This window comes from Trichechus manatus, unplaced genomic scaffold (genome assembly GCF_000243295.1).
Source record: "Trichechus manatus latirostris isolate Lorelei unplaced genomic scaffold, TriManLat1.0 scaffold00148, whole genome shotgun sequence".
NCBI classification, from domain to species: Eukaryota; Metazoa; Chordata; class Mammalia; order Sirenia; family Trichechidae; genus Trichechus; species Trichechus manatus.
In genome coordinates, this window is record NW_004444084.1 from 3892125 (window position 1) to 3919687 (window position 27563).

Below are 27563 nucleotides of genomic sequence, written 5' to 3' on the forward strand. Positions count from 1 at the left end.
TGGGCACCATCTAGTTCTTCTGGTCTCAGGCTGATGAAGTCTCTGGTTTATGTGGCCCTTTCTGTCTCTTGGGCTAATGCTTTCCTTGTGTCTTTGATGTTCTTCATTCTCCTTTACTCCAGATGGTTGGGACCAATTGATGCATCTTAGATGGCTGTTGCAAGCTTTTAAGACCCCAGATGCCACTCACCAAAGTAGGATGCAGAACATTTTCTTAATAAGCTTTGTTATGCCAGTTGACCTAGATGTCCCCTGAAAACACGGTCCCTAGACCCCTACCCCTGGTACTCTGTCCCTCAAAGTGTTTGATTGTATTGAGGAAACTTTTTAGCTTTGGTTTAGTTCAGTTGCACAAGCACTGCCTTTTTCTAGCTTGGATGCTCACGTGGGCACTGGATGCCTTGATGGTAAAGAACTCCCATGCGTGTGGAATGTGTAGACTAAAAGCTGCTTACGTCAAAGGCACATACATTGCAACTTCACTGCAAACAAAGTGAAAAGTGACTAACAAAATATTTTTAGGTTTTAAAAGTGTGTATTTTCCCCAATCATTCAACAATTTCACTAAGCACCTCCTCTGTGTTGGGCACTACGGTAGGAACAATGCAGTGAACAGCACCAAATGGTTCCTCTTTTGTGCATGTGCTTATCATGGAGCAGTGGTTCTCAAACTGTGGTCAAGGGAACCTACCTAACACTAGAGACCAAACCAACCAAACTCATTGCCGTCGAGTCGATTCTGACTCATAGCGACCCTACTGGACAGAGCAGAACTGTCCCATAGGGCTTCCAAGGAGCAGCTGGTGGATTTGAACTGCTGACCTTTTGGTTAGCAGCTGAGCTCTTAATCATTATGCAACCAGGGCTCCTGCTAGTAGAGGGGAGCGTCATTTGTGACCCTTTCAGGGGACTGGCCAGGTCAAAGCTATTTTCATAAAAGTGCCAACTGTTATTTGCCTTTCTTACTTCCGCACTCTCAGTAGTATACAGTTGAGTTTTAGAGGCTACATAATGTGTGGTAACATCATTGCTCTGAAGGCTAATGGAATGCATATGAGAATCCATTTAGTTTCTACTAAGCCAGATATAAAAAGATCTACAAAAATGTAAAATAATGCCTTTTTTTGGAAAATGATTATTTTTGAGAAAAATTATGTTAAGCTTATACTAACATATATAGCTTATTCTTATTTTAAACGAATAAATTAAATTTCTAACATAATACATATCAATAGACAATAAATACGTTTTTAATTTCACAGTTAAAATTTTTAATACAGTAAAAATCAATAGATACAGCCCACATGAATAAAAGCTCTTTGGGGTCCTCAATCCTTTACATGTATAAAGCAGTTATGAGAACCAGTGTCACAGATGAGTTCAGAAGGCTGTGCACCAAAATGTTATCAGTGGTTGTCCTTAAGTGATTAAATTATACCCCATGCAACTGCCGTCCCGTCGATTCCGACTCAATGCGACCCTATAGGACAGAGTAGAACTGCCCCTTAGGGTTTCCAGAGCTGGGAAGCAGATTGCCCCATCTTTCTCCTGAGGAGCAGCTGGTGGGTTCAAACTGCCTACTTACATTACCAGCCGAATGCTTAACCACTGTGCCACCAGGGCTCCTCTGATGAAATTAGGATTGCTTTTTATTTACTGCGTTAGCTCATTAATATTCTTGAAATTTTGTACAAGAAAAAACAGAGCTATTATTTTTAAAAAGCCATGGCTGTTTATGTCTATCTTATGTGCACCATTGGCTTACTTCATCTTATGTATGTCTTTTGTGTGCCACTGTGCTCTACACCAGTGACTTACAGCCTTCTTATAAACCAACTTCACTAGACAAGAAGATTTTGTTGAGGTTTGTTTTTGTGGTTTATAGTTATAAATATAATATTTTTAATTATAACTATAGGAGTGCTTACAATAAGCCAGGCACTGGGCTAAATATTTTATGTCTTTACATGTATTATCTCAATTAATTCTCAACTCAACCTTCAGTAGATATTTGTGTAGCTTGCCTACGTCTGCTTTAAAGTAGATCTTCCCTCTGACTAAGACCAAGGTGAAGGCTTTAAGTCATACTTTCCACACATCTTTACGTATATTTTTAAAAATATTTTTGTTGTTGTTGTTGAGAATATACACAGCAGAACACACACCAATTCAACAATTTCACACACCTTTATATTGCTGAGACACAGCATAGTGACAGATGGTACATGAGGCTTTTGAAGGCATTTCACAGATTAAGTAAGCAATTGTAAATAATCAATGTTTGCTTAAACTATGCTAGATACTATGGAATTTTTGTTTAATGATTCTCAAGCTTTAAAATCATTTGGGACAGAAAATTCACTTGGAGAGGTTGTCAAAGATGCAGGTTTCCTAGGCATTCTGGTTTAGAGGGTCTGTGTAAATCTCAGGAATATTTATTTTAACAATTCTTATAGGTAAAGTCCCTTTGCAGAGTGGCCCCTCCCACACTATTAAACTTGCTTTCTTAAAGATTTCCAGTGATATCTTAGGGGCCAAACCATTGGCCTCTCCTTATCTCCTTGACTTTTTGCAACTTCTACAACTGTTGGCCAACCCTTCTCCTCCTGACCAGTCCTTCAGGCTCTCCTTTGTCAGATCTTAAATAAAGACATTCCCCAAAGGTGAATACTCAGCTATTTTTCCTCTTTCACTCAATAAGCCCCATCCATGGGCACCATCACCTTAACCATGCAGTGTAGAAGTTGCTCAAATGGCATCAAATTCCATGCTCTTTCTGGGGTTCCAGCTGCACATTTCCAATTGCCTCTTCATGTTCCTCAGGCTCTTCAAACTCTATGGCCAAACTTCCCCTCCCCTCTATGTACTCATGACCTAACATTACAGGCTAAATTATCATTCTTTCTGACCTGCAGTCTCAAAGAATTGGAACCTTTTTTAGCTGTCTCTTACTTGCAATATCAAAGCAGTTGCCCAATCTTGATCATATCCATAAAAATCTCCTTATAGCTTCTCATTCTTTTATCGTTGTTCTAATTAAGGTCCTCTTCATCTCACCAGTACCACCCTAGATGGTTGACTGTTCTCTTCCCTTTACAACTTCCTAGAAACAGCCACTTGAATTATCTGTTAAGGTGGATCTCATCGCTCAATGACTCCAGAGACTCTGACTCCCAAAGGCATTACTTTTCCATTGCTCAAGACCATCTACCAAAATCCCCCAGGTGGTCTCTTTCCCAGTCATGCCTTTTCTTCCAGTTATATCTACTGGTTCCATCATCCACCGAGGCCCAATTCAAAGGTAACCTTGATTTCTTAGAAAGAATGTGCAATGGGCAACATAGGAATCAGTGAGGCTAGTCAAGGAAATGACCTGGACTTCTATCCATTGTTCAGTTGCATTTAATGGTGCAAAAGAGTATCAAGTGATATTATATATCAATCAGAGGCTTGAATGTCTTAGGCTAGCAGTTTTAATAATCATAATCATAATAGTTGTTTTATTTTTATAGAGACCAAGTGCTGAGCTTTAAATACATTAAATTCATTATTTAAATATATTATTTGCGTACTTCAAATAGATTATTGTGGATACACACAGCAATCCGGCAAAAACAGAATTACAACCTTCATTTTATAAAGAAAGCAGATTGACAAAATATAACTCCAAAGTTATACAACTAGGAAGTGGTGGAGCAAGAATCTGACCGTGAGTTTGTCTTACACTGAAGTCCATTCATGTTCTACTATGCCTACAAGTTCTGACAGTGCTGTGGACTGGCTGACAGAGAAAGACTATAACTCTCGATGTACCACTGAATGAGCTCTAAATTTATGCTGATAGCCCATGAGAAGTTGATTTAGAGTTTTTAGAATGTAAAAGCATATTAAAAATGTGTAGGTTGCTTGTTGAACATCTGAGTGTATGTTAGATGACAAGCTTTTGGATTTACTTCATTAATAAATTGTTTTTTTTAAAAAGCTCTGTGGGATTACCTCTTTGATTACAGTACTTGTGTTCGCAGACTAAGATTAGAGCTTCCTGATAAAACAGCTCCATCTAGTGGAGAAATTCAACCATACAGAACAACAGACAAATACTTTCCCAGAAGTGTTGTTGTTAGGCGCCTATGAGTCAATTGTCGACTCATAGTGACCCCAGGTGACACTGTAGAAGTGCCCCATAGGGTTTTCTAGGCTGTACTATGAGTCAGAATTGACTCGATGGCAATGTGTTTGGTTTTGGTTTTTAATCTTTACGGTAGCAGATCGCCAGTTCTTTCTCCTGCAGAGCTGCTGGGTGGGTTCAAACCACCAACCTTTCGGTTAGTAGCCAAACACTTAACCACTGTGCCACCAAGGCTCCTTAATAACAAGGCTAAATCCCTTACACTAAGGTCTAAAAATGATGACAGAATCTCAGAGAAATGATGCTTGCTCTGACCTGCAAGGTACCTAATTTTTCCATGACTTGATAAAATCGAACAAGATGTTAAAGGTAGAGGTAAGGTACGTGCAAGCGTTCTGGGATCTGCTATATAAATGAGAGACATAGACCTTTGTGTTAGTAAGATATCAAAGTAACAACTAACAAAGGACGGCCCTCACTAGGCTTTGGATAAAACCAAAAAGAGTCTGAAGGTCATCATTATCCCTAGTAATGGGCCAATAGGTGCTTAATAAAGGCTTCCAGAGTAAATCCACATACTTTCGTAGGGTTAATAAAAAACAATCGGATTGCATAATTTTTAAAAGAACTGTATAGCAATACTTCAATTATCTGTGGTTCCTTTGCTTCATAGGCTCAATTATCTAGACATAGGAAGCTCAAAAACGCCTCCTTACATCCAAATGCAAGATCAAGGTTTGTTCTCTCATCTATATGCCCTTTCAATGATAAGCATTTACTGAATACCTCCTACCTGCCACTAATGTACTGGTTGCTGGAGGTAAAAATAATAATAATAATAAAAGACAGAAAACTGCTCCCCTTATGAAATTCCATTATTTCAGACATATTCAAATTAAAAACCCAAACCCCGCCATAGATTAGAAGGATCCATTTGGATTGTGAGAAGACAAAAGCAGGAACTTTAGAAGCAAGTACAATAATAGCAGCATGATATAACAACTCATATCCTTTTAAGAATGGAGCAGAAGAAAAACCAGGAGCCAGTGAATGAAGTACTGTACTCAAAACACAGAGCCACCTAGGGTGATTAGCTCTACAACACCTCAGCGGTTCTTAAGAATAGCCACATTGTGCAACTGATGTTCATGAAGACTCTTTAAGAAAAAAAAAACCTAATGACTTTTAAAAGTCAAAAACATACTTTTGAAAAATTTCCACAAAATGATTGTCAGAAAATGAGCCTATAGTGTGCAAAGGGTTATGTCAACTTCTGACTTTTAGAAAATCTGTTTAGAACCCTTGCTCTGTGAAGATTTTAGCAAATGAGGCATCACTATACCAGTCTGAGAAACAAAATACGGTGTACAGACATGATCTTCTCCCCAGAAAATAACATGCGAAGGGTCAGTGTATGTGTATCTGACCATCGGTATAACCAAGGGGCAGAGCTGTCAAAAACAACTTGTCGTGTCAAGTCAACAATGTCACAGTTATTTTATTTTATTTTTTAGTTCATTTAAGAGTGTTAAGAACTTACCGCCCAGAAGAAACTGGCTTAACTGAACCAACATTTTCAAACAGCTGGGCTTTTGCTGCCACTCTGAAAAATAATTTTAAAAATGCAAGTTTCATTAAATCAGTCAGAAAATCATTCAGATCAAAATGAAAGTCAGTGTCATTGGCTAAACAAAACAAAAAATTGGTTAGTTAAAAACCATCACCAAAATTTGACCTGAATTTTAATCATTTCAAAGTCTTACACGGAAGAGATTTTTAACTCTAGTTTCCAGGTGACAGGGTATCAGACTGTTATGAACCTATAGTTACCACCCCATGGGGAGCTTACTGTCCTCATCCTTTCTGCCTCAGTAAGGATGTGGGAATAGGGAAAAGAACATTTTCTCCCTACTCTGCTACCAGTAGCATGTTATTGAGTCTGTGGAGCCACAAGGGAAGAATCAAAGAATCAAACACAAAATGGCAAAGAAGAATTGTCTTTACTCTCATAGCTAGAGTGAAGAAGAAACTAATGGTAAAATTATTTCATGCATTTTTGTATCTGAACACAATTCTTCTAAAATAAAAAGGAGGACTCTGAAAATATGGCCAATAAATGAATCCATGAATTCAAATCTTGTTTCAAATCATGGACTGAAAAGGGCGTGTTCTATTTGAAGAGTGAGAACTAATGGACATAAAGTGAACAGAATTAAAACCAAGGTACTTTAGGTAATTTAGAAAAGTTTCTATATTACTAGAAGAGAACACTGAATTCCTTGAATGATGTTTTAACCTAGACTTAAAAAAAAAGTATCATTTCTTTAACAGCCAAACTTTTTTTCCCAGGGAAATCTAAGTCATTTGAAAATCTCAAAGATCATTTTACACCTAATACAGAACATATAAGGAGCCTTGGTGGTGCAATGGTTAAATGCTTGTCTGCCAACTTAAACATTCGTGGTTTGAACCCACCCAGCCGCTCCATGGGAGAAAGAACTGGCGATCTGCTACTGTAAAGATTACCAAAAAAACCCCAAACCTATTGCCATCCAGTTGATTCCAACTCATAGTGACCCTACAGGACAGAGTAGAACTGCCCCATAGGATTTCCAAGCTGGTGGATTTGAACTGCCGACCCTTTGGTTAGCAGCAGAATGCTTAACCACTGTGCCACCAGGGCTCCACTGTAAAGATTACAGCCTAGGAAACCCTATGGGGCAGTTCTACTCTGTCACATGCGGTCGCTATGAGTCGAAAATTGACTGGATGGCACCTAACAACAACAACACAGAACATACACTCCCTCATTTTAATTTCTACTTTAACTATTAGTGCAATCACAAAACAGAAGAAGCTCTTCTCTTTCCCAAACAAATGATGGGGTTTAAATTCTTCCATCTCCCCTGACATAGTGGATCAAAACTTAATTTCCCCTAATGGCTAAAACTACACACACAGGGAGCAGACAGATTTACAAATGTATTTGTCTCTACCACAATTGCTTGACTTTGGACCAAGAAACATATCCTACACTGAACATACTCTGAAATCGAAAATTTCTTGTCAAAGAAAAGGATAAATGACTAAATTTAAGGCACAGTTCTTATGGAAATAGGCCTAACAAAATGTCTTCCTTGACTTTCAATGAATAATTAAAATGGCAGGGATATCATCATATGGAAAATGGGCATGAGATAATAGGAAGAGCACAGAATTCAAGTTGGAGAACCTTCAGTTGGAAACTCAACTGTTGTACTTATTAGCTGAGTATATGTGGACTGGTTAGTTAAACTTTCTAAGTATCATCCATTTTCATCATTTCTAAAACGAGGTTTATACTACCTATCAGAAAAGGACACTGTGGACATGAAAAGAGAGAACATATGTAAAGGCAACCAGCAGTAGTTGATAATGCATTTAGGAGATGCTCGGCAAACGCAAGGAAAACAATGAAAGGGAGAGAAACTTTCCTCTTTTGACTTTGCTTACTTGTTTATCCCATTCTTCTGTTCACTCCTATGTACTCTCCCCTATCAGCAGTTACTTCTGAGTCTTTTAAGTAGAAGTACTTTCTTTTGCCTTTCATACCCTTGTTTATACCCTTTTAAACCCGCTTAAATCAGTGACTACTCAGGTTGGGGAGACATGTGACAGGGAGGAGAGAAAACTAATCCCCACAAGCTAGAAAGTGGTTATCTTTTTTAATAACTCGTGGCTCGTTAGGCTAGGTAAAGAGGAGGGGTGGGCTCTGGGCCTGGCTGACAGGCACTACATGGTGGTCTCTTTAGCTGCGAGATGGATGTTCAGCTTTTATAGGAAGGCTCCCCGTTTCAAAGTCCACGACTACTCTATTATATATTTATTATCTCGTCCTTAAATTAAGCCACAGCTCTACTTCTCAGGAAAGTGCTTGCACGAGATTGTTTATATGCCTAAGCCTACTCTAATTTTCACATCATGTTTAGAAGGGGACGGGGTCCTACAGAAGTGGGACCTACAGATGAGCCTGTGGGACTGCTGAGGGCCCTTGTGAACATACTACACCCCTCTGTATCCCAGGAGACACAAGTAATGACAAACACTTCCACACTTACACCGAGCCGGGTCGCTGATAGCCATTGCTTGAGGCCGTGTCTAATCTTAACCTCCTGCACATTTTAGGAGGCAGGTCTGGGTTTGGTGGGGCTTTGGGAGTCTCCTTGGAGCCTATGGAAGTTAAGCTTTGAATGGATCCACTGTAGCTCTTGTTTCCTAAAAAGAAAGCCCAAGAAAACAGGCAAGGTGCTATTAGACAAAATAAAGGCAATAACACAGTACATGTGCATAACAAAAGGAAGCATTTTTCTCTGAGCCCAAATGGGAAGGTACAGAATGTTCTTTGAACACAGCAGCCCATCACTCAGGGAGATCACAATCTACGATAATTACAAAGACATCACCTAAAAGAGATGGAAAGATCCAGGTAAAAAGTCACAGCGCACAGGAGTTTTAGAAATCCAAGCTGGGAACAAAGCAGATAAGCATCGATAGTTCCTTCACCATTTAACTTTTTTTCCTGCTTAATCATGCTGAATAATCAAGCCAGTGACACCGAGACAATAACATCTTGCACAAGCTCCATGCTGGCTTACCTTCAGCTGCAGAGATGGATCTGAGGGAGGAAGCTGAAGATCTTTTCAGCCCCAATAGCCCATAAGGCCCTTTCTTGACCAGGTCTATTGGTGGGGAAGCGTCCCCCGGGCTAGTGACGGAGGCTATGCTCTGGCAGTCTGATTCTGCATCCGTTTTGGTTGCATCTTCTCTAGAACTCGATTCAGGACTAGTTGTCCAGAGACCAAGACTTTTCTGTCCATTGGCAGGTGATGGGGTTGCAATCCAGGGAATCCCACCAGATTTCTCCCGGGGCTGGCAGGAAGCAGACTTCGGAGTGCTGTTTTGTTCAGATGAGTGAGAGGAGAGCGACTCAATGCTACCCATGGGTGTACTGTCAGGGCTGCTACTATAGGAGTCACCTGAGGAGGAGCAGGACAGGGAGACAGAAAAGCAACAGCCACTATCTGTTGACAACAGCACCACCAAAACCATGTCCTCTGTGGCCATCTGACCCACTGAAGTGACAGGTCCTTATCTGGTATGGAGAACTGTCCTCTGTACTGGAGAGAGGCTTTAAAACATGCATTTGGACTTGGTAAATGCATTTTTTTCCCAATACTAATCTAGGAAGATTTTTATATGTACCCTGCCCCTATGTAATAGTTTTACTTCTTGAAGCATTAGCAGAATGACTTAGATTCTGGCCAAAATGTACTTCTGAAACAGGATGCAGAAGTAAGAGAAAAGCAAAAGTAAGAAGGATGGCAAGAATGGTTGCAGAATTTGCAGAATATAATCAAAGTCACAGAGTTGTACACATATATAAATTGTTGAAATGGTGTATGGCTGTATATATTTTCACCAAAAAAAAAGAAAAGGAAAAGGAATCAAGAGAAGGGGATATGTTAAAGAACTTTTCTGTCTTAGTTGATCCTGTGTTACAATGCACAGGAGACCCCCTTCATTCGAAGGCACCGTTAAATGGCAGCAGCAAATTAAAAGCTGCTCACAATTTTCAGAGAGCATTTTTTTCCTTGTCCTGCTGGGAATATACCAACTAAGAAACTGGCTAAATAACTGAGTTTATTTTTTAATGTTCTTGAAAGGAAAGTATAAGAAACATTAGAGCAACTGCAGTAATAAAGTGTGCTGCTAAATATATCTAAACTAAAAATTTGTATGAGCTGTTTTTATTAAAATTAGAGGTTTGTGGGGCTAAAAATGAGAATGGTCACAGTTAATTACATGTCATGGGCTCAGGCTACCACCCACATCACCTTGCGGCTTGGGTCAGAATAGTAAGTTAGTGATAATGTGCGGTATAACTTTTCTTTTTACTTCTTTCCTTTGATACCCAAGAGATGACGCTTTAAGAACATAATGTAAAAAGGATGAAAGAAAATGACTGCTTCAGCCAGACCTTCTCTGCTTTCTTCTCTACCATTTCAACAACAGAACAAAACCTACTATAAAGTAGCACCTGATGTACTTAATCACAGCTGCAGAAAAAAGGGCACTGAGAAAACTATTTTTTTCCTTTGCAGCAATTAATGAATTTGCTTGCTCAAGGAACCTTGCAACTATACTGACAAAGAATATATAAATGTTAGGGGAGGGGGTTGTTGGGGAGACAGGATCAGTGAGAACATTTTCTATTTCTACCTAATTACTAATAAGGTGAGGTTAAGGCTGAATTAAAGAATGAAGAAAGCATCTCTCTAAAGCCAGGCACACTTACTATCTGGTTCAGCCAAGCACGGAGTATACCTCCCTCTGGGCTTCCGAGAACCTGTAGAGAGGCAGATTGCACGTGTCCTCCGGGATCCAGATCGTGACTGAGGCTGAGGAAGAGGAATATTTGGGTCTGGGGCAGTATGAAAAATCTACGTAGAAGAAAAATGGATGAGGTCAATCAAAGGGTGAAATTACCATCATCATCCTAAAATAAACTTTGAAGGTTATTAATTATCTTCGAACTAGATGCTACTTCATCTGCTGTACAGCAAGAGATACCTGACACAGAAAAACTAAATATTCTAGAGCAATTATAACTTTCTTTTCCATTTACCAAAACCAAAGTCCAAACCTATTGCCATCCAGTTGATTCCGACTCATAGTGACCCTACGGGAACAGAGTAGAACTGCCCCAGAGGGTTTCCAAGGAGACTGGGGTGTTCAAACTACCAACCTTTTGGTTAGCAGCTGAGCTCTTCACCACTGTGCCACCAGGGCTCCTTTCCATTTACAGTGAGTATTATTTCTTTTCAATTCTCCTACGCCACCCCTCCAACAATGAAATTCAAAAGATTTTCCAGTAATTTTAAGGAGACCTTTCAAATATGGACAAATGTCCAAGTCAAAACATATTGGTTCTTTTTATTATAGTGCTCTCTTTGCCTCTTCATACTCTGAGGAACATAATATGTGGGGAAGAGGCTCGTCCTGTATCACTTCTCCACAGAAGTTGGCTCTGAGCTGTCAAAGAGGCGATGAGCTGCTGGTAGAGGTCTAAGCACAGCTACAATATGCAGCCATGTGTTCTTGGGTTGTGAGAGAGCTCAGGACCTTCAACAGGCACTAAGAACACTCTTCTGCAGACACCAGGGAGAGACCCGGGGGAGGAAAGGAGAAGAGAAGAGTCAATCTCTCAAAGGAGCTAGATCAGAGATGAATGGATCACAAATGGTCATATCCCAAATAGCCTCATTCGCTTAAAAAAAAAGTTAATCTGGCTTTCACAATTTCTCATTTCCATAGTTACTCCACAGTTATTCTTTTAAAGAAACTTCCCTTAGGACATGGATATAGGGAGGACCTCAAGATTCCATTTGCTGTTTTTTATTTTATTTGATTAAGAATACCATCTCTACTATATAGTTAAGAGTCTAATTCCTGAGGCATAAAAAGGGAAGGCTAAAATACTTGCCACAAAATGATTTTAAAGTCTTCTGTGGATGTAAAATTAGTAAACTGACTACATAAATGCCAAAGAACTTTTTGAAATATGCATGACACACAGAAAAAAAGGAAACCGTCTCCCGGGGGATTTTGAGAAACACAAACTAAACAAGAAAAAAGAAAATCAAAGTTCTCACAAAGAAGTAATTTATACAAAAACATAAAAGGCTAACATTTAATAGGAATCTGCGATCACAATGTAAAAGCTCATAGATGATACAAATGCAAAATTCCTTTTTAAAAGCAAGATACAAAATTTGACACTTCCCCATGAAAATTCAGCCTACCTTTTCATAGTGTTCAATCAGGATTTCAACCACTATATTCTGAAATTTAATATTCATCATGGCAGCCACAGTTTCTTCCTGTGCTCTCATTAGAGTTGGACCAAATATGACACCAAGGTTTGAGACAGTCATGAGATTTTGTTGGCTATGTAGTGATACTCTGCAAATAAACAGCAACAATAATAACTTTAATGTTTAACGATCATGAAATACTCTCTTCTATCAACTCTGTGACATAAACAAAATGTAAAATATGCCAATATAAGCTAATTTTCCAAAAGAGTCAGTCTGAGTCACCTCCAATTGGCATTAGTGAATATGACCTTAAAATATGTAAAAAATTAACATTAACCTAAGTAAAATATGACAAAATTTAACCTATTGGAGTAAAAATTCTTGATTTCCTAAATCAAGTACAATTACCCTAGAAAGATTATCAGCTGTTTGGTATTTTCTATGGTATTGTACTTCTATTAGAACAGAATGTTGAGTTGACTGGTTGTATTTTTATTCAGATTCACCAAACATATTACTGATTATCCCCTTATCAGGCATTTTCATAGATAGTAATTACATTTAATTCTCTCAGTAAGCCAGTTATTCTTAATCTACAGATAAAAAGCCAGAAGCTCAAGGTCACAGCAAATTAGGGACAGGGCTGTACTTCAATTCAGATCTCCTAACAGCAAGTCAAGGGTTTCCTCATACCTGCACATAGATTGGCGGTCAACACAAGCTTCCACCCACCTACCCATCCATCCATCCATCCATCCATCCATCCATCCATCCATCCATCCATCCATCCAAAATTTCCCTGAGTGCCTCCCTAGTGCTAGCACTGTGCTAGGCAACACAGTAAGACAAAGAGATGTGGAAGCATCATTGCCACTGAAAATGAAAAGTCTTTGTTATTACTGACCTGAGCAAAGTAATTCTAGCATCTATCAAGAATGCCTTTGCCTACTCAGTTAATTTGATCTGGAAATTGGTTGGTCCATTTGACCAACCTTCTAGTTTTAACCATTGCCTTTTGTATATCACTCCCAGCAGAATCATATAGTAAGTAGAAGCAGATAGTTAGAAGGTGAAGTTTTAGGAAAGAACACAACACAAAATTATATATATATCTGACTGACTATGTGTCAATAAGGGCATTCCAAACCAATGTATAGACAAGTCCCCCAAAAATACAATTATAAGAAAAAAAAATTTAGGAATAACACTTTTAAATAATTAAAATTAAAGTCAGAGAAGAGACCATAGATAGCCTTTGTGTGAAAGGCAAAGAAAAGGATTCTCTTTGAGGAAGAAATGAGTTACACCACGTCTCAGAACTAATTAATGCAAATTTAGAATTAGCCCTTTAGTCTTTGTAACCCCAATACAGGTCACAGATCTTAAATTCCTTTTCTTCAGTCATATAAGGCCACCAGGGACCAACTGTGGTGATAGCAATTTTAATAAGCAGATTATTGGTGATGTGGGCACACATTTCACAGCCGATACTCTGTCAGTGGGGCTTGACCATTTGAAGGTTCAAGGAAGGAGCGAGGATTAGGGGAGGAGGACAGGAAGAGCATTTCAAGCTTTAGTGGACAGATATTCTACCCTGATATTCCTACACACTTTCTCATTAAGGCTGAAGCTTGTCTTCATCTAACATCTGGAAGTTTAAGCAAAAACATTGTATATGATATTTATATGGCCCATTAGCTTGAAGACCAGCAAGATAATGCCCAATAAATACAGCATTGTTAAATGCCATGAAGAGTTCACTCAATTCAAAAATTTATAATTCAAGACTAACCCAGACCAAGGTGGGTGAATCTTTGTTCATTAGCGATGAGCTGCTGCCATGGGGCAATAATTAACAATGCACTTGAAATCATGCCATTGCTAGTGGGTTTCCTTTTTAATTCAAGGGAGAGGAGTTTATATTATCTCAAAATTTGCAAGTAAGATGATATTTATTAATATGTTTATGTAGCACTATTTCAAAAGTGCCGTGGCTTAAATTAGCACAAACTTGTACTAAACTTGTAGCAAAGAAAGAAGGATTAATCTCATTTGATTGTGAATCATGGTATTCATTAAAATGAAAAATGTCCTCAATAGTAAATGAGGTTGTAAGGGAATGCTTAAGTTTAAAATCTGAATTTGGAATTCTGTTTCCAGCATAATGGCAAACAAACTTCTGGATTAAATGTTTATGTGTGTGCACGTTTCCCTCCCAATCTCTCAATTGGCAGATATATTGAAAGACAGAGAGACCGAACCTTCCTTCCTTCCTGTCTGTCTGTCTCTCTCTCTATCTATGGGAGACAGAGCAGGAAAGTCAGAAAAATCTTCAAAGACCAAAAGAAACTAGGAATCCAGAGAAGGAACTAATGTTGGAGTGGTAGTTTGACCTGGGGAAATCTGTTGACCCTAGAAGTATAAAGCACTGGTCTCCAAACTTATTGCTTACAATGCACCTACAAGAATTTGGAAAATACTATGTGCTCCTTCACACATTTTCAAGTTGACATCTCAGTTTAAAATCTACAAAGGGTGTAATCATTTGCCTATATAAAAATAACTAGGTATGCACACATATATATAGATACATCTTTAAAAATGAATTAGACCACCACATTAGTTTTTAAGCATATTCAATGGACTGTAGTTATAATAGCAATGCTATAGCACCGTCATACATTTTTTAAAAATACATGAGCAAGCTTAACCTTAACAGTTGAACAAGTGGTTAAATGAGCAATATAAATTAGAGAATTACTTGACCAGGTGCTTTATCAAGATGTCCAGCATCTCTCGGTTTTTCTCTGGCAATTTGTGCACCAATGCATGTACAGCTTCCACCCGGTAGTTTTGGTCATCAGATTCTGTAACATAAAAAAAGGTTACAAATGCTAAAGTTTTAATTTCATTCACATGTGTGTGTAAACAGTAGTAATCTAAACACCAGGACCGAACCCATCACTCATGCCCGATAAACACTGTTTCACGTCCTAGGTGTTGTCACTATCATTCCCTAAGGCTTGAGTAATTTGTCCATGGTTAATCCAGACCTGTGCTCTTAACCACTGAACTTGCTTGAAGAGTACACAATCAAACCTCTAGAAATGTGAGTGATCGCAGCAACTGTTACTGAGTGCCTAATGCACCAGGCACTGTAATACACCTTATGTCACTGAAATCTCCTACTGACCCTATGAAGCAGGCACGCATCTCCTTATTTAACAGATTCAGAGGCAAAGAGTGACTTTTCTGAGGTGTCAGCATTATTATGCAAACATCAGCCCAGCAGATTTTAAGCCCACATTTGGCTTTGAGATTTTGAGAAGGGAAAACCTGAAAAGTGAGAAATCATCTAAAACATGTCTGTCTAGTCTGACTTGTAAAAAGCCAAGACACTGACATGTCTGCTGGAGAAACTTCTATTGCTCAGAACAAGGAATCTTAACATTCTCTTACCACATTTGACAAACTCTGGGGCTATTGCCTGCCCTGCCAACAAGCCTTTTCTCTGAAAAGTTCCCCAACGCTTAAGATTTATATTATGGGACTCCCATCTCTTTCAGATACAGCTATTTGGATAGGGGGCAAATAGAGCCTGGCTCAGGCTGGGCCAAACACAAGGTCTCCCAGGAATGAGAATGGAGACACCAAAACTCTGATCTGTCTGCTGGATACTGAACAGGTAAAACCAGGGCTGTCATGACCAAATGTGCCCAAGGCTGAGAAAATCTGACAGGAAAGAGATAAGAATGAGGCAGATATGCAGAAAAGAACAGAGATGAGAGACCCTCCAAAATGAGGAGAGAGAGAAACTTCAATCCCAACTTTCCAGTTCCTGGTCACAGGCCCTTGGAAGGCCTGACCCAGCCACTGCCAAGAAATTATATGAGACACCTCTTAGTCTTTGAATAACTTCTCATTTTTACTGAGCTGGATTGATGCTCCTTGAAACCAAACAATCCTTAATTAATTAATGTTTAGAAAATGGGATCATCTTTGACCCAGGCAAAAGACTGAATTGTTATATGTAAGATGATATCATTTTAAATATCATGGTAGTGAATAATATGATAACCATTTGCCACAGAAGTAAATGGAGAAAAAACTTGTGGCTACACAATATCAAAACAACCAGTTAATTGAGCCATTATAGCTAAGTGGCTCAAATGTCATCTGTTATAAAACAAAATTTCTATAAGAAAGGAGAGTCCAAAAGTCTGGCTTATAGCCTTGGTATTGCCATGAATTTACTACTGTCTTTGGACAAGTCACTTGCCCACTCTGGGTCCTGATTTCCTAGCTGATAAAATGAGAGGTCAGACTATATAGTATTTTCTAAGGTCTTGTCCATTTTGCAAAGAGATTTCTTTAAACAGAATGAACAGAATGTATAGTACAGAGCTTTAAGGAGAAGGGTAAGTAGCGAGGAGTTTACAAGACCATGTGGTTAGTCGTGTACACCAGATTGTAAACCAAGGTCACCCAACTTTATCTGACACTTTTATCAGCAGGTATTTCCTGTGACATTACAATGTGGGGCAATAAACTAATACAACTGATTTCTTTTGTGGATTATGTAAAATACTCTTATTACAGTCATACCTCACACATCTTAACAATGAAATGCCAACTCCTAATTGTTGCAAGCTGGGCTCAGATGATGATCTGACATTTAGTGTCAATGTTTCAAAGTGTGTATTTCTAACTTCTCATGTTACATATGTATCACTGCTTCCCCCTCCTCCCAATTTCATAATTAAATTCATCTATTTGTATCACCATAGTGACCCTATAGGACAAAGCAGAACTGCGCCGGTTTCCAAGGCTGTAAACTTTTACGGAAGTAGACTGCCACATCTTTCTCCCAAGGAACGGCTGGTGGGTTCCAACTGCCGACCTTTTGGTTAGCAGCCAAGCACGTAAACCACTGTACCACATATAAGTTGGAAATGACTTGACAGCAGTGGGTTTGATTTTTTTGGTTTATTTTTATCACATTATGGCAATCATAGATCTAAAGAAATGACATAAATAGGTGATCATCATAAATAAATATGAGTCTGTGAGAAAAGAGAATGATGAAAGTGCCTCCTGTCTGCCAAAAACAGTTGACTCTTCCCTCTAGACTTAGAAACATAGCATGTAGCATCTATACATTTGTGGCGTAAGTGACCGCACATGTTTGTAGTCTTGTCTATTTAGAGTTACTCTTTCAAGAAACTGATACTTGTCAATCAAGTAATATGAAATTAGAACAATTCCTTGGGACTCTCTCTAATCGTACTAGACCAAAAACCAAACCTGTTGTCATTGAGTCGATTCTGACTCATGGTGACCGAATAGGACAGAGTAGAACTGCACCCACAGGGTTTCCAAGGAGCAGCTGGTGGATTCAAATTGCCAACCTTTTGGTTAGCAGCCCAGCTCTTAACCACTTCGCCACCAGGACTCCTACTAGAGTCACCCCAATACTATAAAAATACTGTTTTACAGACAACTTTGTCAAAATACACATATTCAGTGAAGCAAATGCTGCCTATAATAACTGAATCACATGACTGATGACAAAGTTCATTTCCACAAAGACAGGAAGTACTTATAAGGTCTTATTAAGTGAGATTTTACTTCATTCTGCAATTTGGTATGTGCTATTTAGATATTTATAAACCATATTGTTTGGGGTTATCTGATTGACAATTTTTTAAGCAACGTATAGAAAATCTTAACTAACTGGTTTAAAGTGTTACATCTAAGTAATACAGCATGAAACTATATCAACTATAGGGCTTCCAATGCAAGTGTACTTACTAACAGCAACAATAAAATCTTTGTGCAACTTGTAAGTCATCAGTGGTTCAGCAAGACACCTGGAACACAGGAAGGCAGCACATTTTAAAATGCCAGTATCTTTTGTTTCTTGAACACTCAGGGCTTCTTTAAGAGCTCGGTGATTAGCTAGTATGATAAAGTCCTAGTTAGGAGGCTCCAGGTAGGCCTAAAACCTTAAAGTCCTTAAAGACACCAATGTCTGTTAGCATTCTTGCCATGACTGTATTAAAAGGGAAGGCTCAGAGACTATTTTCTTTTTCTTTGTGAAAACTACTGCATGACAGGAATAAACCCTTCTCAGTTGTAGGAGGAAAAAAGTTTAAAAAAAAATTAAAATTCAATTTGTTATTTTAAAGAAATACATGAAAAGTCCATACAAAGTTAATGATATGAAACAGAAGATATTATTCAGTATTCATAAAATACTGGAGCCTTTTCAGATTATTTTTGGAAACACAAAATACAAGTTCCAGAACACTAAACATAAACATTACCACTATGTGCTATTTCACTGTAAGTAAACGAACTGAGCTAAAGAGTGAAGCTTGTGCCCGCCGACCTCATGAAATCGTGTGGTGAGTGAGAACTTTCTCACCTGAGGTAGTTTTTCAGCCCACTTGTTATTGTCTTATTGTCCCATAGTTCAATATCAATATCAATATCAGGAGGGGATTTGGGAGCTGGAAAGAACAAAAAAAAGTTTAAAATGTGCAATTCCAAACATCGCTCACGTCATTAACAAAGTGGGTGTAAACACGTGTGGGTTAAAAAAGAAAGGCATTTATCTCTTGGGATACCAGTAGAGTTAACTTTAGGTTTGTTGTTTGTGTGAGTTGGTGCGAAGCTCACTCTGACACTATACCTCAAAGAGGTCTTGGGAATAATAGCCTACAAAATCAAATTGTTGCTGATTTTTTAACATATGTCAAACACGCTTCTAAGGCATTTGCATGGATTGACACAACCAATCCCCAGAACTCTTAATGAGACAGGTGCTATTGTTATCCCCATTTTATAAATGAGTCTGAGGCACAAAGAGGTTGAGCAAATTACCCAAAGTCACAAAGCTTTTCAGTGGCCAAGCTGGGATTCTGAGTAATTCACTATGACTCCAGCATCCATGTTCTTATTACCCTACACTATATTGTACCTCTAGCTAATCAAAGGACACTTGAGACAAAGTCTGACATTAAAAAAATGCTCTTCTCAAATTCCAATTGTTCATCTATGCAAACCACATTAAAAACAGAACACAAATATACAAACATTAATTTTAAATATTACTTGGAAATACTCAAGGGCAAAGAATGGTCTACATCTCAAAGAAACCTATGGTTTGGGTTATTTATAAGAGTAAAAAGATTAATGAAGTAACCTGTTTCATTCGAAACTTACAAAATGTGGTGTTCATGAGTTTCTGGACTTTGGAGTTCACTCCTCCTATTCGGTAGAGGCCTAAAATGGTGATACCTAATGGGAAGGAAAAATCACAAGAAAATGGCTTGAAACACAGCTTCCCAAGTACAGAATGTTAAAAACTGAGACATATGCCTATACAGAATTTGAAAGCTACTTATCCAATTTTGCAGTCTAACTTCAGCAACTTACCCTAGAAACACCCATCAGAGATGTATTTCTCAGATCAGACACTGAAAAGTGATTTGAAAGTCTTAGAAGATCTTCAAAGTAGCAAAGTACACCTGCATATTCTCATTTATTTGAATATAAAAAAGCATCAAAGATGAAGAGGGATGTTCAGTATTCTTCATCTTCTAGTTCTTCAGAGTCACAGAGTCCTGCATACCGAAGCTTTGAGGAGTTAAACTTCTGCCCAGGACTTGTGAAGATGGCTGGATCCCACAAGATCTGTTGGACTCCAAAGCCAGGTTCCTAACCTCAATGAGAAATGGCTTCCTTACGAATACCATTGACTGAGTACCAAGTATTGCTCAGATACGGGGCTCTGTGCTTTAACTAAACTGTCTCATTTAATCCTTACAACAGTCCTATGACATCTATATTTTCATTTTAAAGGTCAGGAAACATAATCAGAGAATTTAAAGAACCTGCCTAACTTCTCAAAATTTCCAAATGGTAGCACCAAGATTTGAAGATTGGAACTCCAAAGCTAAATACAAGTTTCCCCAGAAGTGAAAGAATCTAGCAGGCAACTGGAATGGGCTTCAGGAGAGAGGTCATGACTAGAGTGAGAGAAGGGGCAGAAATTGTGGGTGTGGCTGAAATCACTAAGGGAAATAATATAGAGAAAGAAGGGAGCAGAGAGACAAGCTCCTTAGGAATCTTGCTCACCTCCCTGATGCTTGAAAGAAATTAAATAATAAATAATACTAAATAATAGACATTGATCAGTAAGAAGTAAAGTGAGACTATTTTAGGAAAAATAATGAAAAAACAGTAAGTATGAATGCAGCATGATTTTTGGCAAATTGAAGTTCAAAGTATAGCTATTTATATAATTTATACAATTCTTAAAATTAATCTCTCATCTTAATGGCTAAATACATGCTCATGTTATAAATATAGAGCATAACACTGAGGTTGAAAACACAGTAAAGATGTACCTGTCAGACAACACTAACCTCTTGTTTCCACAGCTTGAATGCATTTTCTCACAAAGTTGAACCCTGCTTCATTTAAGTACACTGAAAATAAAAGAAAGTCACGTAAGTGTTTACACTGATCCTACATTCCCCCGTCAGTTGGCTCTGTTGTATCATCACTTAACAAAACAGTAGTTGTTCCTGAGTTTATCAAATACTTCTGCTAGAGTCTGAATTTTTATTTTGGCGTGGAAGCGGTGGAGAGGTGGTTACAGCCACTGAAGTTATAACATTAATCTGCTTACTCAGAAGCACAGCTCCTCCACAGAAGGTAAATACGTTACACAGATCTCATCCATTTTCCTAAAATTAGCATTATCCTCCAACTACATGTTTTTCCAGATAATAGAAGCAAATACAGTAATAATAAACTTCTACTGTGTGTTGAATATTACATTAGGAAGACTTTCACATATTCTTTCCCAGGGGATTCTCAAAAGAACATTAGAAGGTGGATAGAAAACTTCAAAACGTTAAGATGATCCACTGGATTGCTGAACACTTCATTTTGCTCTGCTATAAGTGTTAGACTCTAGATTCAAACTCAGATGTCATGATCTAAGCCCAATGCTCTTTCTACTGCATTTTTCAATCGTAGTCAAAATAATTCAAAACATGCTCAGTGAGTTCAATAAAAATCCACAAAAGATCTTAAATTATGAAACAGATAGATTCTCATTTTTTTTACTAGATTTTCTTTAAATCTATTCCAATTTTTTTTAAGACTTTGGGGTCAGATCAAATTAGATTACTTGTTTAAAGAGAAAGCCTTTAATGTAAAAGTACTACACTACACCCAGAGGAAAAAACTCCATTTTTTTGTACTATGAGAAATGTTTTAAACATTTTAAAATTTTCATCACGTGGCAGAGATACAATATTTTTTAATGTTCTAAATAATAATAAAGGAAGACAATTCAAACAATTGAAAAAATTAAAACTGGCTTCCATTTAAAGATGGTAGATTAAACACATTCATAGAATTCAACACAGAAGCATAGACAAAATAATATAAATAAATAAATTTCAGCTGAAAAATCAAGAAATGGTGTCAGCAACAGACTAAAAACTGAAGAAATCCTAGACATAGAAACAAGTAACAAAGATAAAGGTCAGAAATCTACAGCCTGAAAAACTAGAGGTACTGACATGGAAAGATATTTGTTATGTGTTGTTAGCTGAAAAAAGAAATCTGCAGGTTAATAAGACCCACTTCCTTAAAAGGTAAAAATGTAAGAGTATTCATGTTTCCACCTGCCTAGAAAAACTGAAAAGATCCATGTGAACTGTTGATATGGAGTGAAAGGGCAGGAAGAAGAAATTGTCATTTTATTTACTTGACTTTGGAATTGTTGGATTAAAAAAAAAAATCTAGTACTTTTGAAATTAAAAAAAAAAATAAACAGATTTAAAAATAACAAAATGTCAAAACTAAAACACGTATTGCAAACAACAGGAACTGGCTCAGTTATTTCTGTGTTCCTAACGCCCAAGTCAAATGACAAAACTCAGTGAATGTTTTTGGTGAACTCAACATACAAGAATGAAGAATTCACTCACTTTGCCTTTATAAAACACTAACTAGTCTTATAAGAGAATAAATCAAGTCTTATAAAAAAATAAAATAGTGGCCATTGAGAATAAACTAGTCTTGTTGTTGTCATCGAGTCGATTCTGACTCAAGGCAACCCCATGTGTGTACGGTAGAACTGCTCCATACAGTTTTCAAGGCTGTGATCTTTCAGAAGGAGATTGCCAGGCCTGTCTTCCAAGGCACCTCTGGGTGGGTTCAAACAACCAACTTTTTGGCTAGTAGTTGAGCACTTAACCTTTTGTGCCAATGAGGGACTTCCAAACTAGTCTTATAAGAGAATAAAGCAGTGGACACCAAGAAGTGATTACCTGTTTCCAACAAACCAAAATGTCAACCATAAGGTTATATATTCATATATACTTTAAAATATTTATTGAGTATGAGGGGATAAAGAGGTCAGGAATTGACTATTAATTTCCATTTTTAACAACAACAAAGCTGAGCCAGAAAATGAGACACTAGCACAGTTTTTGAATCGATTATAACTACAAGTTCCTAACATTTACAATGTTTGGTTCTCGAGGTACATTGTTCACTTTTTCAATGAAAAAAAGATTTGTTAAAAGGAGAAAACAATTTACATTTTTAAAATTTCAATACAACTTGCCTTTGGCAAAATGAATGAAGATACCAAAACCCCTTACCGTCAAGTCGATTCTGACTCATAGTGACCCTGTAGCTAATTATAACATATAAAAACAGAATTTCTGTCTTAAGTATCCGTTTTGAGAAAAACAGCAATAACTAGGCTATATCTTGAAGGTTTACTGGGATACTTGGCAGAGACACCCTAGTCTATTGTAATAAACTGAAATCACAGGTTCATTACAGAGAATAAAATCTTTAGTCAGTCTGACTGCCAGATCATTCCAGGGATGCCACTGTCTCATGTGTTCCATGGATCCTGTATTTCATTCTCTTCACATGAGTAACTACAACATTTTCAATGAGCTCAGAACAGTTTCACTCTGATTTGAACCCCTGCTGACAAATTTGCATTTCTAACCAGTTCCCAAAGATGCTAATGATTCCACCTCAGATATACTGAATCAGAATCTACATTTTAACAAGCTCCCCAGGTGATTCTTAAAACATAAGAATCACCTGGGGATCTTGTTAAAAGTATATCTGGAGTGGAATCTAGCATTACTTCAACTTGTTAGAAATGCAAATTTCTCAGCAGAGGTTCAAATTAGAATGAACCAGTTCGAAGCCATGGCTCAGAATATATTGTGTTGGCAAAAATTACCATGCATTTTTGTTTTATTTCCTTTGAAAATCCTTTGCTATTGCCTAAAAGAGTATAGGAAGATTCTGTGGTGCAGAAATAGTGTCTACTTTGTTTAGAGACAGGCAGATCTGGGGTTGAGTCCCAGCTATAATACTTACTGCTACAACTTCTAGTATGAATGGGAGCACGCTTATTAACTTTTATGATCTCTAGTTGCTTCATTTATAAAACGCGGGAAATAGTACAACATATGTTAAAGGGTTGTAGGGTTACGACAAAACCACATGAAGCACTGAAGAGCACCTAACAATGGAAAAAGCTTAAGTAAATGCTAGTTTCCCTCCCCCTATGCTCCCATCCACTGTTACATGAAGGAAAACAGAGGAAGAAAGGATAAAAGAAGCCAGTCTTTAGTTCTAACTAGATGAAAGAGACAACAGTTACTCTCTTACTTACTAGCTATGTTATTGGGTTAATCTCTCTGTGCCTCAGATCCCTCTTCTAGAAAATAAGGATAATAATAGTACCTTCTTTATGAGATTGTTCGAAAACAAAATGAGTTAATAACTGTAAATCTCCTAGAATAATACTTGGTATGTAGTAAGTGGTATAGAAGTCTTGGCTATAATCGTTATCATTATTATCAACATTGTGATGGTTAAGGTTGTGTGTCAACTTGGCTGGGCCATGATTCTCAATGTTTATATGTGATCACTCCCATGACTGAATCTGCTATGAGTAGCCAATCGGTTGAAAGCAGTTTCCTTGGGCATGTGGCCTGCATCCGAAAATAAGCAGACGTTCTAGCTTTTTGCTCACTCTAGATCCTGCTGCTGCCTCCTGCTCATCTGACCTCCGGTTCTTGGGACTTCAGCGATCAGCTTATCGGCCAATCTTGGGATTCATCGATCTTCACAGCCTGTAAGTGGAGCCCTGCTCTCTGACCTGCTGATTTGGTTGGGTTTGCCAGCCCCTGCAGCTACATGAATCAGGAGAAGCCTTGCGGTCTTGCCTGCCAATCTTGGGATTCGTTGATATTCACAGCCTGTGAGCAAGAGCTCGGCTTTCCAACCTGCAGATCTTGAGTTCGCCAGCCCCTGTGGCTATGTGAATCGGGAGAAGCCTCTATCCTAATCCACGGACTTGGGACGTTCCAGCCTCTACATTCATGTGAGCTGTTTTTTTGATATAAGTCTCTCTATATATATTTATACGTTTTACCGGTTTTGCTTCTCTAGAGAACCCAGCCTAAGACAAACATCATCACTATTGGTTAGAGGAGACTTTAACTTTCTGTATATGTGAATTTCATAAATGAGAGATTCTCTGGGCACAGCTGATATGACTGGGGCTTGGATTGTCGGCCAGAAGCACTGTCTTTAAAAGAGGTCTATTATATTAATTATTTAAAAATATTTTGGGTGAGAGTTTTGAACAGAGATCAGGCATAAACTAAGAGGGCCCTGTGAACCTAGCTGGACAGTGGAAAGATAGCAATAAGTTGGATATTAAAAAATCCTCCCTCATTATACTTCAATAAATCACAATGAACAAAAGTGTCCTCTCACTGCAATGGAACAAATTGGTGTGAATAACATTGTGGCAGACAGGGATTACTGTTCACTCATAATTGTTGCCCTTCCTGCAGGAAGATTATATTTCTCAGCACCCTTGAAGACAGGCTGGATCCTGTGATATGCTCTAACCAATGAAAGGTGAATGGAAGTGGCTTGTGTCATTACCCAGCAGATACTAAGAGCCAGTGTGCAGCTTGCTGTTATCTTTTTCTCTCTGCACAAGATCAGCAATGATACAGACAGAAGCTACTTCATCAGCTTGGGTTCTAGAGTGAAGGCTATATATAAGAAAGCCACAGATGACCTGAATGGACATGTAGGAGTAAGAAATAAACCTTTAGGAGGCAGGGCCAAGATGGCAGAGTAGTCAGATGCTTCCAGGGGACTCTCTTACAACAAAGACCCGGAAAAACAAGTGAATTGATAATATATGACAATCTAGGAGCCCTGAACACCAAAGGCAAAGTTGAGGAACAGGACTGAGTGGTAGGCGGAGGGAGAGACGGTTCAGAAGCAGCAAGGAGTTGCCAGACCTGACCCAGCAAGAGCCTGAGCTCTTCAGGCCTGATCAGCTCATGGGTGAGCAGTGAGGCAGGCGAGCAGCGGTCCTTGGGAGGTACGTTTTCCGTACCGAGAGAGACCCAGAGAGTTTACTTGTCCATGCAGAACCAGTGAGAAGCAGCCCTCAATCAGCGAAAGATAAGTACTTGCGTACGGTCTACCAAGTGGAACGAAAACACACCCCTTAGGGAAAAGTCTCTCTCCCATTTACCTCCCCACTCCCTGCTCTGCTCTACACTGGGACCTGGACCAGCTTCAGCATTGCCAAGTTCCCTGGGCTGGAAGGAGGATTTATCACATGGCCTGAGACATTCTCCTGGCCTTGTAGAGTGAATAAATTAACAAACGGGAAAAAATAAACTACTGGGTCCCCTAAGCCAGGAACTCAGGGTAGGCACAGCTCCTTTGCCTAGGCACTGCCATAGGGATCCATGGATTTTGACTGCCTTTCCCCCTGCATGGACCTGTGTGGGCCCATTTCAATAGCGTAGGCCCTCATTACCACAGCACAACAGGGTATATACCTGAAGTCTGACTTGAACTGTTTCAGCTGTGAAGTGGAAAGTTCATGACATTTGACACTGCTCTGCTCATTAAACAGGGTCTTCACCTACCATATCAGGGGCCTGAGGACTGGTGGGTCTACCCATACCACCTAGCCACCTGCGACAGAGGTCCAAGAATAAGCGGTACCCCTCAGTCCTTACAGCCAACAGCATTGGGTGCTCATAGTCTGGCTGAGAAACCAACCCACGTATGCTCTCTAGGGAACAGGGACACACCTTCCTCCTGGACACTCGGGGGCAGCTGTTAGCCCCCTGCCTTGCTTAGAGTGTGTCCCCCTGCTGCAGCCGGATGCCTACACCTACACCAATCACCCATGCCTGTCTAGGACTGTAGGTGAGAGCCAACACCACACACTTGGTGGCTATCTACCTGGGCACCTGAGATGAATCCAAACAGGAGGAGTGGGCAGACTCCTGAGCTCACATACCTAGTAACAGATCTAACCATCCGGTGACAGGACACTAGACCCTCAAAGGTGCCAATAATCAAACTAACTCATACGAGCAGCCTATTTGGGCATATTAAAACAAAACAAGACACTAGGACACAGAAAACAAACATAAAATAAATATAACTTATTGATGACTCAGAGACAACAGTCAATATCAAATCACATAAAGAGGCAAATCATGATGGCTTCAGCAAGCTCCCAAAATGAAGAATCTAGAAATTTTCCAGAGGAGGAAAATTTCTTGGAATTACTGGAGGCAGAATACAAAAGATTAATATACAGAACTCTTTAATAAATTAGGAAGGAAATTAAACAAAATGCAGAACACACAATAGAGGAAATTAAAAACATTAGAGAAGAGCATAATGACAAATTTAACAGGCTGCAAGAATCCATAGAGAGACAGCAATCAGAAATCCAGAAAATTAACAATAAAATTTCAGAATTAGACAACTCAATACAAAGTAATAGGAGTAGAATTGAGGTAATGGAAGTCAGAATTAGTGAGACTGAAGATAAAGCACTTGACGCCAACTTATTTGAGGAAAAATCAGATAAAAGGATTAAAAAAAAATGAAGAAACCCTAAGAAGTATGTGGGATTCTATCAAGAAGAATAACCTACGAGTGATTGGAGTAACAGAGCAGGAGGGATAACAGAAAATACAGAGAGAATTGTTGAAGATTTGTTGGCATAAAACTTCCCTGATATCGTGAAAGATGAGAAGATATCTATCCAAGATGCTCATCGAACCCACATAAGGTAGATCCCAAAAGAAGGTCACCAAGACATATCATAATCAAACTTGCCAAAACCAAAGATAAAGAGAGAATTTTAAGAGCAGCTAGGGATAAATGAAAAGTCGTCTACAAAATAGAGTCAATAAGAATAAGCTCAGACTACGCAGCAGAAACCATGCAGGCAAGAAGGCAACGGGATGACATATAAAAAGCCTTGAAGAAAAAAAAAACTGCCAACTAAGATTTATATATCCAGCAAAACTGTCTCTCAAATGTGATTAGGGCATATCCAGACAAACAGAAGTTTAAGGAATTTGCAAAAACCAAACCAAAATTACAAGAAATACTAAAGTGAGTCCTCCGGTTAGAAAATTAGTAACATCAGATAACAACCCAAGACTAGA

The 27563-nt window shown here is 38.6% G+C and overlaps 1 protein-coding gene across 1 annotated transcript in view; it reads right to left on the bottom strand.

Annotated features, from left to right (window-relative positions):
* The window catches only part of ARHGAP42 (Rho GTPase activating protein 42), a 313582-nt gene that overhangs the window by 6605 nt on the left and 279414 nt on the right, over positions 1 to 27563 (bottom strand). Inside the window, exons 13-22 of the mRNA XM_004385873.1 lie at positions 20418 to 20480; positions 19213 to 19287; positions 18413 to 18497; positions 17797 to 17855; positions 14747 to 14852; positions 11971 to 12130; positions 10464 to 10608; positions 8764 to 9144; positions 8227 to 8383; positions 5670 to 5732 (exon numbers count right to left, since the gene is read on the bottom strand). Coding sequence (XP_004385930.1) covers positions 5670 to 5732; positions 8227 to 8383; positions 8764 to 9144; positions 10464 to 10608; positions 11971 to 12130; positions 14747 to 14852; positions 17797 to 17855; positions 18413 to 18497; positions 19213 to 19287; positions 20418 to 20480 — 1294 coding nt within the window. The remainder of the gene's footprint in view (positions 1 to 5669; positions 5733 to 8226; positions 8384 to 8763; positions 9145 to 10463; positions 10609 to 11970; positions 12131 to 14746; positions 14853 to 17796; positions 17856 to 18412; positions 18498 to 19212; positions 19288 to 20417; positions 20481 to 27563) is intronic.